This window comes from Lontra canadensis, unplaced genomic scaffold (assembly GCF_010015895.1).
Source record: "Lontra canadensis isolate GAN:19392208 unplaced genomic scaffold, GSC_riverotter_1.0 scaffold28, whole genome shotgun sequence".
NCBI lineage: Eukaryota > Metazoa > Chordata > Mammalia > Carnivora > Mustelidae > Lontra > Lontra canadensis.
In genome coordinates this window covers 19,581,804-19,596,218 of record NW_022631022.1, presented here as the reverse complement: position 1 = coordinate 19,596,218, position 14,415 = coordinate 19,581,804, and the positions used below count along the sequence as shown (strand labels likewise).

The 14,415-nt window shown below is 56.6% G+C and overlaps 1 protein-coding gene across 1 annotated transcript in view; it reads left to right on the top strand.

The window, feature by feature from the left end:
- Positions 1-1,444, top strand: part of CSPG4 (chondroitin sulfate proteoglycan 4) — a 35,899-nt gene extending 34,455 nt beyond the window's left edge. The window contains 1 exon segment of the mRNA XM_032865114.1: positions 1-1,444. Within this exon segment, the coding sequence (XP_032721005.1) occupies positions 1-516 (516 nt within the window). The 3' untranslated portion in view covers positions 517-1,444.
- The last annotated feature ends 12,971 nt before the right edge of the window (positions 1,445-14,415 follow it).

Genomic DNA, 14,415 nt, shown 5'->3' with positions numbered 1-14,415 from the left:
CCCCCCGCTGTGGCCACACTGGACTTTGACACTGAGCCTTACGATGCGGCCCGACCCTACAGCGTGGCCCTGCTCAGTCTCCCCAAGCCTGCTCAGACCGAAGCAAGGAAACCAGAGAGCAGCACCCCCACGGGGGAGCCAGGCCCGTTCGCCTCCAACCCCGTGCCCACCGTGGCCAGCGGGGGCTTCCTGGGCTTCCTGGAGGCCAACATGTTCAGCGTCATCATCCCCGTGTGTCTGGTCCTCCTGCTCCTGGCACTCATCCTTCCTCTGCTCTTCTACCTCCGCAAACGCAACAAGACGGGCAAGCACGACGTCCAGGTCCTGACTGCCAAGCCCCGCAATGGCCTAGCGGGCGACAACGAGACCTTCCGCAAGGTAGAGCCGGGCCAAGCCATCCCGCTCACAGCAGTGCCCAGCCAGGGGCCCCCACCGGGGGGCCAGCCTGACCCAGAGCTGCTGCAGTTCTGCCGGACACCCAACCCTGCTCTCAAGAACGGCCAGTACTGGGTGTGAGCCCAGGCCTGGGCCCAGATGCTGATCAGGCCAGGGACAGGTTTGCTCAGGCCCCGGCCCCATTGCTCCCATGCCCTGGTGCTGTCTGAGTATCCCCAGAGCCAGAGACACCTGGGGACATCTGGTGTGGAGGGTGCTGGGAGGAGATCCCAAGGGTCCGGGACCAAGCGGAGTCAAGAGCTGGAATCCCCCCAGCTTTCTCCATGCCTGGAGAACTGCAAGGGGGCGGGCCAAGGTCAGAGGCAGGCTTGGAGTCAGTCCCTCTGCCCTGGAGCTAGTTTGGGCTGTCAAAACCAGAGTGACCTTCTAGATATGTCAGGACTCTGGATCCTGGGTCTGTGATCTTGGGTAAATCACAGCTGACCCAGACTGCTGAGAGGGCAAGGAGAGGAGAGGGCTGGGGAGACAGATGGGGATTCCTGGCTTTTTTACTCCAAGCCAGGCCTCCCTTTGTCTCTGTCCCAGAGCTGATGGGAAAACTTTTTCCCCTGGTTTTTTAGGGAGATGGTATTCCCTGGAGCAGAGGGCAGGAGGAGGGAGCCCCTCCACTCTCTAGGAGACATAAGCCAGTAGAATAATACATTCAGGGAACAAGATGGGGTGGGTTGCTCTGGGGATGGGTTTATTTAAGGGGGATTGCAAGGAAGCTATTTAACACAGTGTCGAGCTTGCCCAGACTGAGGGAGCTCCTGAGAGTTTGGGAGGGAGGAAGGTCTGAGGCCAGCTCATACCCGGAGCCCGACCTTGACAGGCTGAGGCGAGGTAGGCAGTGTGTGTCTGTGGCCCCGGACCTGGCTGGGCTGGGGAGTATGCGGGTCTCAGGCCAGAGGTCACTACAATGCCTGTGCTCCCCCAAGGACTGGGGGTGAGCAGTTGAGGACACTCAACTCCATCGGGCCTGGATAAACGGTGTTGTGGAGGTTCTGGACAGATGTGTGTTGTTTGTCTGACCATGCACTGGGCCCTTGTCCAAACCGGCCTGCACTCCTCTGGGGCAGGCCATCCCACCAGGCCTCAGCCAGCAGGCTGGACAAGGCCATGTAAGCCCTCAATGTCCACCTCCAGGGGCCTTTCAGATCTCCTCTGTCCCCACCTGTGTAGGCAGGTGGGCCAGTCTTTGTGGGATGGGACCAAAGCCCTTTGGTTTAGTAGAGATAAGCTAGGCCCCCTCCGTGGAGCTCAAAGAAACTTTGAAATCAGGAGATGTATTAAACGTCCCAGCCATAGATGTCTTAGCCTGAGTTTTGGCCTCCACAACCTGTCCTTCTCCACCTACCTCTCAAGTGGTTGGAGCAGCAAAGGTCAGGAGACTGAGGGGGTTACGTAGGGATCCCAAGGCTGGGACCTGGTGCTGCGGGGGAAATGAGGGGACCGCCACTGGTGCCTTCCCTTGGTTCCCTGGAGATTTTCTCAAGGAACATTTCTGTTGGTCTCCGCCCCCCAACAAGAAGACCAAGGGTGCCCCTTCTCGAAGGCAGGGTAAGCAGCAAGGATTCTGAAAAGCGAGCTGCCCTGAGAGGCCATCCTCTGGTTAGAGACGTATCTGAGATACAGGGTCTCCAGAAGACCCTCTATGAGCCTCTCGGGAGTCACGACCCCTACCCCTCTCCCTTTTAAGAGTTATGGGCAATGAGGACAGATTCTGGATCCCAGGTGATGCTGCCTATCAGTAAGCGGACGTCCTCAAAGGAAACAGTGTGGGAGGTGCAGGAGCTGGGACGTTGGAGCCCAGGGCCTCAGCACAGTCAGACGGGGTGGAGAGCCCCAGCCAGCCTTTGACAGCTGACCGGTGTCTGGGGACCAGAAGCACCCCTTCCTTGTGTCTCCATACCGGGAACATCTGAATCAGAAACTAGGGCAAGAAAGGAAACTCCCTCCTCCCCACTGTGCTGTCCCCAGAGCTCCCTGCCAAGATGCCTCTTAGCATCCCCTTCCCATCCCGGCATTCCCCAGATCCTCCTCCACTCTCAAGATGTGGGCAGGTCACCTGGAATCCTGGACTATCAGTGCTGAAAGGGCCCCCAGGGGACCAAGGGCAGGCTGAGAATCAGAGAGGGCTATCCAGTCACACACAGCCAGGCAGCACTAGAGTAGACCAGAGCCCAAGGCCCAGCCAACTCTCTTGCCACACTGAAGAGCCTGTCTGAGGCCCGTAGATGGGACCCCCACAGAGACCCCTCTCCAGCAGGAGTTTCAAATCCCAACCTGGCTTCCTTCTACAGCCTAGTCTCTCTGGCACCCCTTGGACCAGCCTCATACAAGGGGCCCTGCCAAGGGAGTCTCCATGCCACACCCCAAGCACTCTGCCCTGCCTCTTCCTAGAGCTTGGGGCCAGATCCTTAGGGCCCTCATATCTGACGCCAGACTCCACCCAGGGCGACCAGTTTCCCTGGGAGTGTAACCCGAGACAAGGGTGACAGACCCGCCAGGCAGGATCTGGCCTCATCTCCTATTTCCCGCCCCTCCCAGGACTGACGACACCCTCTCTGTTCGCTCAGCCCAGCCTGTCCTGCCCCCACAGGGAGCTGGCACAGGCTGACACTGCTCCAGCTCCTTTAAGCCTCTGCTGACCAGGGGGCCAGCACCCAGGGCATTGTGCACAGGGCTCCATGAGGACCTGGGACACCGAATTTGGAACCCACTCTAAATGTGGGGCCTCCATTTAAGTAAATCCCTTGCAGATTTCAGACAGGCCCCCAAGGCTTAAAGGGATTGTTATCCACTTTGCAAAATAACTCACTATCCCCTTACTTTAAGAAGGCAGCTCCTCCCAGGCACTGAGATAGAAGCCAACCTGGGCACAGGTGTTTAGGAATGTGTGGGAGCACTCTGACCCTCTTCTTTACACACACACACACACACACACACACAGTGCACTTATGCACATGACTGTGTACCTTTAGACCTTCAGACGCACCCCGCCAACATAAATGCCTGCCCACGTAATCCATATGCCCACATGTCCATACAGGCGCACACACAGACTTGGGAGAGAAGTACTCTGCACTTGTGGGCCCTCCTACAGGCCTCAGAGCTGCCCATGGGGAACCAAGGGCTGGGACTCCCTGACAATCCAGAGGCCCAGACTGACATCAGCAGAGCCAGGAAGCGGAACCACAGCAGGAGAGGGTGTGTGGGGAATGGAGTAGGGATGGCCAGAGGGCCCAGTTCTTGGGGTCCCCAGCATGGAAGTCCTGCCCACCACCTTAAATGCTTTAGCCACTTAGATGCTAAAGAAGGGGCTCCCTCTGAGCCCCTCTCCTAGTGCTAGGAGCTGGCCCTTTAAGTGGAGCTGCTTGGGCTGGAGCCATCATCCCCCAGTAGGAAGCAGAGACATGGACCTCCCTGCCCTGCCCCCACTCCACGTTGTCTCCCGACTGGGATAGGAATGGCCAGGTGCTGTCATCTTTCTCTAGGCCCTGACGATTCAGGATTTTTTTTTTTAAGATTTTATTTATTTATTTGACAGAGAGAGATCACAAGTAGGCAGAGAGGCAGGCAGAGAGAGAGAGAAGGAGGAAGAAGGCTCCCCGCTGAGCAGAGAGCCCGATGTGGGGCTCAATCCCAGGACCCTGGGATCATGACCTGAGCCAAAGGCAGAGGCTTTAACCCACTGAGCCACCCAGGCACCCCTAGATTCGTGTTCTTAAAGGAATGGAGGTACCTGGGCAGCCCCCGGAGTGCTCTGATTGGGTTTCCGTTCCTTGCCACACCACATGAGGAGGCCCTGGCAAATGGCGGGAGCCAGGATGGGAACCAGCCCTGCTGGAGCCCTCTGTCCACAGCCCCTCTCCTACCCGAGGTTGGCTCGGAGTTCACACTGTCTCTGTCTGGTCTCCACTGGGATTAGTTGGCAAGGGCATTTGGGGCCAAAAATGCTGTGGGAGATGCCCACAGGGATCCACCCAGCCCTTCCTGAAGAGTCCCAGACATGCCAATGAGTAACTACCACACCATGACGTGCCTTCTAACCCAGGCGTGCCAAGGGGCTGCAGAGGGGAAGCCCAGAGTGGGCAGGCAGCCGGCTCTGCCTGCTTCCTTCTTTCCTGAGAGAGCGTGGGGTCTTTCCATGGAAGGGGCAGCCATGCAGCTGCTAACACTGAGTGTGCCCAGCTACCCCTAGTCACAATGCCCTTCTCGGTGTCATGAGGTACAGTATTCAACTGAGAGCTGCTGTCCTCACTAAGGATGCCAGCTCCCTGGGGAAGCCTGGGTGGCTCAGGTGGTTAAGCATCCAGCTCTTGATTTTGGCTCAGGTCATGATCTTGGGGTGGTGAGATCGAGCCCCGAGTCAAGCTCTACGCCCAGCATGGATAAATTCTCTCTCTCTCTCTCTTCCTCTGTCCCTCCCCTCCTCATGCACATGCTCTCTCTCTTTAAGAAAAAAAAAAAAAAGAGAGAGAGAGAGATGCCACCTCCTCAGTGGATACCTGGTGGGTGGTTGCACTGTGTTCCTTCACAAGGCAGATGTCCTAAGACCCCCTGAAGACAAAAGTAACCCTTCGTTAGATCAACCAGTGGGCAAGAAGGGACTTTTCAAGGAGCTCCCATGCCCCTCAACCTGGGCGCTGCCAGCTCTGTTAGCGTGAAGCCTCAAGCTAATGCCAGGGCTTCCTCTGGATGCCTTGCAAGCTCACAGAGGGCTCAGGCGACCCCGTCTCTGGGTCCTGGAGGCCCAAGCTGGATGGGCTAAGTCTTTGTCGCTCAAAGTGCGGTCCATGGACCTAGAGGACCAGAAGCATTCGGGAGCTTATTAGAAATAAGAACTCCGGGGACACCTAGCCGGCTCAGACAGGAGAGCGTGAGACTCTTGGTCTCAGGGTTGGCAGTTTGAGCCCCACGTTGAGTGGAGAGATTACTTAAAAATAAAATCTTCAAAAAAGAAAAAGAAAAAATGAGGGCTCTCAGGCCTCACCCCAGATCAGCTGAGACAGTCTCTGCGTTTTAACAAATAGTAAAGACACATTGACTTAGGTCCTACCCCTCCACCTCCAAATGGAGAAACAGCTCAGAGAGGCAGGGACAAGGTCAAGACCATGGTAAGTCAATGGCAGAGCTAGAAAAAAGTCAGACCCCATGATCCAGTTCCAGAGTTTTGTCTTTCAACTCAAGTCCCTATATCCTCTGCAGATTTGGGGGGACAGGGTTCTGTTGTGGGGGTTCCTGCTGAGGAGCCTCCACTGAGGACAAGAGGGGAGCAGAGGAGGACGAGGCCAGTAGCCAGGTCTGATCAGTGGGGAGGGTCTGCAGAAGAAGCCCACTTCCACCCTTACCTCCCAAGACAGGCTCCTGGAACATACAGCAACCCCCTGCCACCCCACCTTCTGCAATCCAGCTAGTCCTTCCCTCCCCACCCATCTGGGTTCCACCTGTAGAGGGAGGGACAAAAAGAGGGGTCCAGCCAAAGCCCCCAGTCAGGGCATTGGGTCTCCCGCAAAGTAGAGCCGCAGCAGCCAGCAGAGGAAGGGGAAAGAAGCTGGCCATCAGGCCACAACGCAGGCCTGGTCAAGAAGGAGGGCATGAGCCTCCCACAGCACTCTGTCCTGTCCTGCAGGGGTGGGAAGCGAGGGAGGCTGGACCGCTCACTGTCCCTTCTGGCCCCAAAACAAATGTCGTGGCCCCAAGCCTATGTGCTGTCCTGGTGCTGTGCGTGCCTTTGAGAGCCCCAACTCCCTTCCCCTGCCAGGTTGCTGAGGCCCCCAGCCCTCTGTCCCTTGCAGTAAACATAGTTCAAGGCTGTGTGCCCATCAGGGACAATGGCCAGCCGGGCCCAGGACTAGGTTCATAGCAGATGTTCGGTAAACATTTGTTGACAGAATAGAGCCCCTCCCTTCCCACAATCCAAAAGGTCTCTAACCCCCAATCCCACTCTGACCCTGTATCCTGACTTCCCATCTGGTTCCCCTGGCTTCCCTCATCCCTAAGGAGTGCTAGTGGGGCTCCCAACCACAGCTCTGGCCCCCAGATCCCTTCCAGGGCCCAGGCAGACCTGGCCCCAGGTCCTAAGTTTCTAAGGAGCAGGTTTAAACTGTCCCTGCCAGACTCTTCAGCACCCACTTCTCTCTTCCTCCATACTTACCCGTGGCTCCCTCCTACCAGATGCCTGGGGTCTACCTCTCAGAAGCACATCGGCAGAACACTTTGACCCAATCATATGTGGGAGCATACCACTGATGCAATCAAATTGATTAAATGGGACAGTAGGAGGAGACAACCCAGGACTCCCTGACACTCGCCTTCCCTTGCCCTACAGCTCCTCCTCAGATCGTCCTGGAGCCACTGGCCACCGTGCCAGCTATTCTAACCACTGTAGGGCGTACCTAATCCCAACCTTCAGGGGCAAGCAGTGGAGATGAGCCAAGGGCTTCCCCAACTTTACATGGCCCAGAGGACCCTGCATTCGGTTGGAGGTCTCAAGAGTCCCAGCCTACCTCCTGGAGGCTCGAAACCCTTCCAGATGCCAAAGATGCATCTTCCAGCAGAGGGACTCCTGGCATCTAGAGAGGCATCGGGATAAGTGTGAGCCAGTGATGCCAGACACTTGGGCCAGGGCAGAGACCTCCAAGAGCCAGACAGCAGCAGGGAGAACCCTGTCGAGTCTTGTTGGGGAAGGTGGAGCCTTTTCTACAGGGCTGTTGGTTGAGCAAGCAGGCAGGCAGGTGAGGCTGGAGGAGGCCGAGAGCTCCTGGAAATCTGTGAGTCAGGGCAGAAGGGCTCCTCCTGAGTCAGCCCTGCTAACAGGTTGCCCTGTGAGGCAACTAGGGTAGGACCCATGGATCCAAAAAGGTTCCAGGCCCTGAGACTTCAGCCCCTCTGCCTCATGAGCTGCCCTGCCTAAGAAGCTCAGTCTGGGGATAGACTCGATGAACCAGAGGAGGGAGGGCAGAGATGGTAATTGTGTCTGCCCAATGAACTTGTACAAGTCCACGCACCTGTGAATGGGATGTTCGACCCTAGCAAGTACGGAGCCGGCCTGGGAGAGCTTGCTACCTGCTTCTGCCTACAGCCCCGCCTCCTGTCTTCATTTCTGCCCAGTTCCCAGTTCCTATGGCCATGAATGTTACATGATTGGCCTGGGGCCCCACCCCCTTGCCTGCATTAGAACCTCTCAACCAAGGCTGCTTTTCAAAGTGTTGTGGCAAAGCCCTTAGAACAGCACCAGGCACATAGTAAATGCTCAGTAAATGTTGACTATTATTATCAGTGCTGTTATAATGGTGGTTATTATTGGATCGGCTAGCATATGGGTCTGACATATTGTAGAAGCTTAAGAAATGTTCAGATTGACATTATTGTTATTACTATGATTTATGACAGCCATCTCCATGCCTGGCACAGATTACATGCTAAAAAATGCTCAGTCCTGGAGCATCTGGAAATTCCCCATTTGGAAAAGAGGGACATTCAGGCGCTCTCCTTTGCTGGGCTTTGGCGGGAAGAGTGAGGTGTGCAGACAGGTTCAAGTTCTGGCTAGAAGCTGGCAGCCACACTGACCTCCATTCCTCCACCCCACCCTACTGATCCAGAAGAGCTCAGAGGAAGCTTGACCCCAGGGACCCAAGAGAGAGGAGTCGCACTTGAACATGCCCGGCTGGTGGAGGAAGGCAGGGTGGGAGGGAGGGTGGGCCCAGGGAGGGCCAGAACACAGGGGATTCCAAGAGAGGGGAGCCTGGACTATGCCTGAAGGACAGGGAGTACGAGGGCAGGGGCCAGATGACGTGGAGCCAGAGGGACCAGAAGACCGGCCCCAGAGCTAACAGGGGCTCTGGGGATCGGGCTGAGAGAAGCTCCCTCAGAATTCCCAGTCTGATAGGGAGTAGCCGCCCGTCCGGGGTCAAGCTGTGATGGGCTGGAAGCTTGTCCTTCCCCACTGCCCTCCTGCCAGGGCCAACCCTTTAAGATACAGAACTGTGGTGGGGTGGGGAGCAGGGGGCTGCTCAGCCCCTGGGCCAGAACTCTGCATCCAGGCGCCCCCCCCAAGTTTGAGTGAGCTCAGTGGGAGCCTTAGGAGTCAACCAGGTTGGAATACCACCATCCCTCCTACATAGTGGGCAGCCCCCCACCCAGCTCATGCCAGCCAAACCAGGCTGGGCTTCAGTGCCAGGAAGGGAGGAGGTGGCCTGCTCTGCCCCCTGGGATGGCACAGCCTCCTACTCCCCAGAGGGCCTCATACCCAGCCCTCCAGCGGAATGAGCAGGAAAACAGTGCATACATCCTTTCCACCCTTTCCCAAGCCATGCCTTGCTGAGAAAGGGGGAAACACTCCCCAGAACAAGTCCCTGGATCCTGGGGGGTGTGGGAGGTGATGTCAGGGAGGAAGTACGCTTTCAGCCACCAGCTGCTGCAGCAACACACGCACACACACACACACATGCACATACGCACACAAGCACAGGCACGCACACACGCATGCAAGCATGCACACACGCACATGCACATGCACACTCACACTCCCACTTGCACACACACACACATTCACAGGACTGCCCCATGTGGCAGTACACACAGGCATGTGCAGAGGCATTTCCTGACAGCAGACCACCTGTGCAAACCACAGCTCACACACCTCCCCTCCCGAAGATCTGAGACACAGACCTGCAGACATCCCAAGTCCTGGGGCTGTGAGCACCGCGGGGGTGAGGGGGGCTGCTGCAGCCGTGAGCAAGACGAACACCAGCTCCCCCCCAGGGCTGCCTTCTAACCAACAGACATAGTTAAAATCTAAATTTTGCCTAGAAGTATTTATTTGCAGATGAGAATGTGTGATGTCTGGAGTTCGCAGGAAGCTAGGGATGTGGGGGAGTAAAGTACTGGCCTAGGGTTGATCATTGCTGAAGCTCACATATGGGCATGTGGGGAGAGATTACATTAGTTTCTCCATTTCTGTATATGTTTGAGACATACATGTATACTGTTGGCAGTTGATAATAAATAAAATGAAGAACAGTAAGGCAGGGCAAGGGAACAGAGGACTAGGACTAGGAAGACTCTTTAGCTTCTCCAAGGAAGTAACATTTTAAGCAATGACTTGAATTAACTGAAGTTCAAACCACACAAACATCTGAGAGGAAGAACATTCCAAACAGAGGGGGCCAGCAAATGCAAAGGCCCTGAGGTGCAAGCATGCTGGGCTTATGAGGAACAGCCAAGAGTATAGTGGGTCTGGAATTCTGTGACCAAAGGGACAGAGGTCCAAGGCATCATCAGAAAGGGGCCTTGTGGGCTGTGGCAGCAGCTTGGAAGCTGGAGTCAGAACGGCAGGAAGCCCTAGAGGTTGAAAGCAGGGTCAGATATGTTTGGATTTAGAATAGTCTTTTTTTTTTTTTAAGACTTTGTTTATTTATTTGAGAGAGAGTGCGTGCATGCATGAGTTGGGAGGAGGGGCAGAGGGAGAAACAGGCTCCCCCCTGAGCAGGGAGTCCCACATGGGGCCGGATCCCAGGACTCTGAGATCACGACCTGAGCCGAAGGCAGACCCTTAACCACTTAACCAACTCAGGCCCCCAGACGCCCCTAGAGTACAGTCTTAAGAGATCACTCCAACCCCTGTTGGACCATCAGGGAATGGTTGAGAAAGCGGAACAGCTTCAAGCCTACTCCAGCTGTCTACACAGGTGGTGGCTTGGGCCAGGCAGTGAGACGGTGACATAGGTCAGAGTTGGGATCTCTTCTGAGGAGCTCCCCAAGGCTTTGCTCGTGGATGGATTTGGAGTGTGACAGAAAGAGAGGTACTGAGCCTGCCTGCACATCTAGGCCTGGCTTCAGGGTGAGAGTTGTTGGATCTTCTAGGCTGGGGAGCACAGGGAAAAGCACGTGTGGTCAAATGGCCACAGGCACATAGTGCCAGCACAGAGACCCTCAAACGAGCACGGGTGCACCCATGGACAGGCTCTCAGCGACCACACGGACAGACGCACACGCTCCAGGCTGCCAGGCACAGGCACACACCCCGTCCCCCCCCGACGAACCCCCCGACTGCCTGCCCACCCTCCCCCACCCAGAAGACCCAGGGCCAGGGTCCCCCACCCTCTCCAGCTCTGCCTCAGCACTCCCAAGAACCCTGCCCTAGCATCTCCTTACCAAGCCTCACTCTCACCCCCAGACTGGCTCCTCAAGCAAGGAGTTTCCTGACTCACTTCCTTCCCAGACACCTGAGTCTGGCCCCTGACCCCTGTCCTGCCTTTATCTGCCCAGCCCACTGTCCCATGGCCAGAGTCTGCTCCCACACTCCAGTCTGAGACCCTACAGAAAATTATCAGACAACAGATATTTGCTCGGTGCTCTCTGGGGGCCAAACCGGCTGCCCTTGCTCCTGCTAACTCAAGGCATGCAGCCACCCCCAGCCACTACCTGCCACTCGCCACCCACCTCCCCACACCCCTCGATCCCTGGCACACGTGTGCTCACTCCACAGCAGGACAGCTGCCCCCAGCCTGCCCAGCCTGTCCACCTCAGAAGGGCACAGCTCTGTGCCCGGGGGGACCTCAGCCTTAATGGGATACACGGACCAGCTGCACGACCTCGTGCCCATGACCCCGTGGCCCATAGCCTCCGTTGGCTGGGACGCACTAGCACTCATTCTCACCTCCCGTGCAGTTGCAGATGAGAGATAACTCAGGGGAGGCACTAAGCCCGATGCCCGGCACCAGGGCTACACAGCAGCCATGCAGTGTGAGTCGCTGTGCCCTTGGGCCACCCCCCACCATGCCCGCCTGGGCGGCTCTCAAGACACAGTGCCCCGAAGCAGGGACATGCTCACACTCGTGAGTGCGTCCCCTGGCGTGACTGTGACAACTGCCAACATCCGCTGAGGAAAACCCAGACTAAGGAGTCACCTTGCCTGAGGTCTCCTGTCTACCCAGGGAAGGTCTGACATGAGGCCACGTCTCTTAACCCTTGGGCCCCATGTTCCTGTGTGTGATGGTGTGTGTGACAGCCAAAAATGGCGCAGGGGACACCTCCTGCCCAGGGCTGACGAGTACCATGACAGGCAGGAAACCCCAAGGAGTGCTCCCTGTGAAGACATGGTGGTGACACGGGGCACCTAGTCCCAGGCTCAGCCCTGCCATCTACCTATTGTGTGGCCTCAGACGGCTCACTCAAGCGGTTCTCTCACTAATGAACCAGCCTCTCTCTCCAGGGCTACTCTAAAGGGTCTGCTCGAAGGCTGGCTGTCCCAGCTACTCCCTCCTGAACACTGGCTATGGGAAGGCACCGTCCAGCTGATGTGTCTTGCTCATGCAATCATGTAATCCTCCTAACAGCCATCTGGAAGGCCTGTTATAAATAGAGAAATGGAAGCATGAACCAACTAAAAAACCCCCCTTGAACAAGTCTATGTAGTGTAGGATTCGCACTAGGGCTCAGCGACTGCAGCCAATACGGGGGCCCTGCCTCCAGGGGGGTGGAAGGAAAGGACACAGGGGGCTTGTGGCTCTCTGGGGGCAGTAGGGCCACCCCCGCCCATTACACTCCTGCCAAAATAGCAGCCAGGGGGACCAGGTCAGCTCAGAAGAGGCCCAGGTGCCTCCATGAGGCCAACTCCTACCGCAAGCACCAACGGTTTGCCTCCCAGCGTGGGTGATCCAGGCCTGGGTACCATCTCACACCAGCTGGCCTGATCTAGCACCCCCCCACTAGGCCCCCTTTCCCCGTCTGTAAAATGACGTTGATCATCTCTTGAAGGCAGATAGTGGTTTGGAAATACTGGCCATCCAGCATCTGCCACAGTACTGCCTGCGCTGGGGAAGGGTAGAAGCCCCAGAGGTGGGGAGATCCAGGAGCAGCAGGGGACTTGGCCCCTTCCTAGGTAGAGCCCCAAGGTGGCAGCCAGACCCCAGAGGACAAAGGCTTAATTGGTTCTCCAGAGCTTCTCGTGCTTGAGTATGTGCTGGAAGCTGTGGAATGTTGACCATGAGCCCCAAAGGGAACCCCAGGCCCCAGAAGGGACTTTGGCAGGCCCCCTGAGGTTCCTTGAGGTCCACAGGTATATGGACAATCAAGGGAACCCCCAGTGTTCAAAAGAGACCAAAGGCCAGACCAACAGAGGCCTTGGGATGGGGATCAAAGGAGCAGGTGGTGGGAAGACACAGGGCGGGGAGAGGGGAGAAGATGACCAGAGGATCCAGTGCTAACCTAGGACCGTGGTGGGTACCCCAGGCCCAGCGCCATGGTCCAAGAGTCTGCAAGAACTCACAACGTATTCAGGGAGGGGGAAAGTAGCAGGACACAAAAAGAAAAGAAAAAGACAAAATCAAAATTAACAAAGTTTAAGTAAATATCTGTGAGACAAGGCACTGCCAAGTAATAAACTGAACCCAACTGAAACAGGTGTATATGAGTGACCTTTAATGTGGAAAGCAGGCAAATTTTCATGTGTGTGACAGGGTGTGGGATTCAGCCTCTAAAATTCAAAGTGCCACAGGCCTGCCCACCATCTTCAAATGGGCCATCCCCAAAACGTATATGCATCCTGTTAGAAAGGAGGGGCTCCCAAATCGATTTGAGATCCCTTTTCTACCATGTGAGGGAAGGAGAATGTGACAAAGAAATTCAGGCCAGTTGCAGAGAAACAAGGCACTGTTCCTCACACAGGTTGTTGTGTAAGGACAAATCCTGGGTCAAGGCCATGGCCACTGTGCCGGGCTGTGGTCAGCCTCTTCATCCCTCCAGCTCCTTCCCATTTCAGCAGCTGGTTCTGCCAGCCTCCTGTTCTTTTACCTCCGGAGCAGAGCTCTGCCAGCCCCTTTTCCTTCAGACCTAAGTGAGTCAATCAAGACTTTGAGGAAAGACGTCAGGAAGCTGGGTTTGAGTCTAGCTCCTCCTTCGTCTCACTGTGTGATCCAAGGCCGGGCCCATCTTCACTGTAGCCAAGCCTCAGTCCCTTCATCTGTGCAATGGAACAACGATGCCTACCAGGGCTGCTATATGAGGACCGGGGAGGCCACAGCTCTGTGAGACTTGCTTTTTCAACAGCCTGGACTGCACCGGGATTTGACTAACCAAACCAAACCAAAGGAAAAAAAGGTTTGCGTTAAACTATCCTGAAACCTGGGACTGGGTTTCGCAAGCAGAGCTCTGTCTGGGGGAGGTGAGTTTTCATTTCTCTCCGTGGTTTTGGCCCGGGATCCTCGTCTCCTATCCCAGCCCACGGAGCCATACTGGAGCTGAACTGGAAGGGAAGCAGGTTGTGGGGGGGGCGGGGGTTGGGGACCCGCCGGCTTGGCTCCAGGAGGCCTGAGTCAGCGGGCAGGCAGGCAGGGCGGGCCCAGTCCTCGCATGCTTGGGGAGGAGACGGAGACGGTGCAGGAATGTTCCTTCCGCACAGGCCTGGGCCCTGCCCACCGCGTCCCGGCTCTGGTTCATGTGGATGCTGCAGCCTCAGCTCTGGCTGGACAGATAGGAGTTGCCTGGAGCTTCACTGGGTGGGTTCAGCCAGGGCCTTGCTGAGGCAGGAGGGGCTGGCCTTGGGGACTGGCCGCAGAGCTACCCAGAGCTGGGTTCAAGCCCTTGAACCTCCTCCAGCCCCACTGGGTGACACCGCCAGCCACCACGCTCCACTAGACCTCGAGTTCCCCACCTGGACAGGCCAATGTCAGAAGACGGGTGATACCACTGGCTCCCCCAGGAGGGAGCACAGGGGGGCAGTCTAGAAGCAGCAACACAGGTGACACCTTTGCTATGAGCACATGTGACTTGTAGCCGTGTTTGAGTGTGTGTGGCTCTGTGTGGGTAGGACAGTGGGACAGCTATGAGTGAGGACACGATGGGACCGGTGCTCTGAAGAGACGACACATGTGCAGCTGTGGCCGTGAACGTGTGACGGTGGGCAGTGCCGTGGCTGGGAATGCCCCTGTTCGAGCATGGGACTGTGCATTTGTGTGCAGATGTGCACACAGG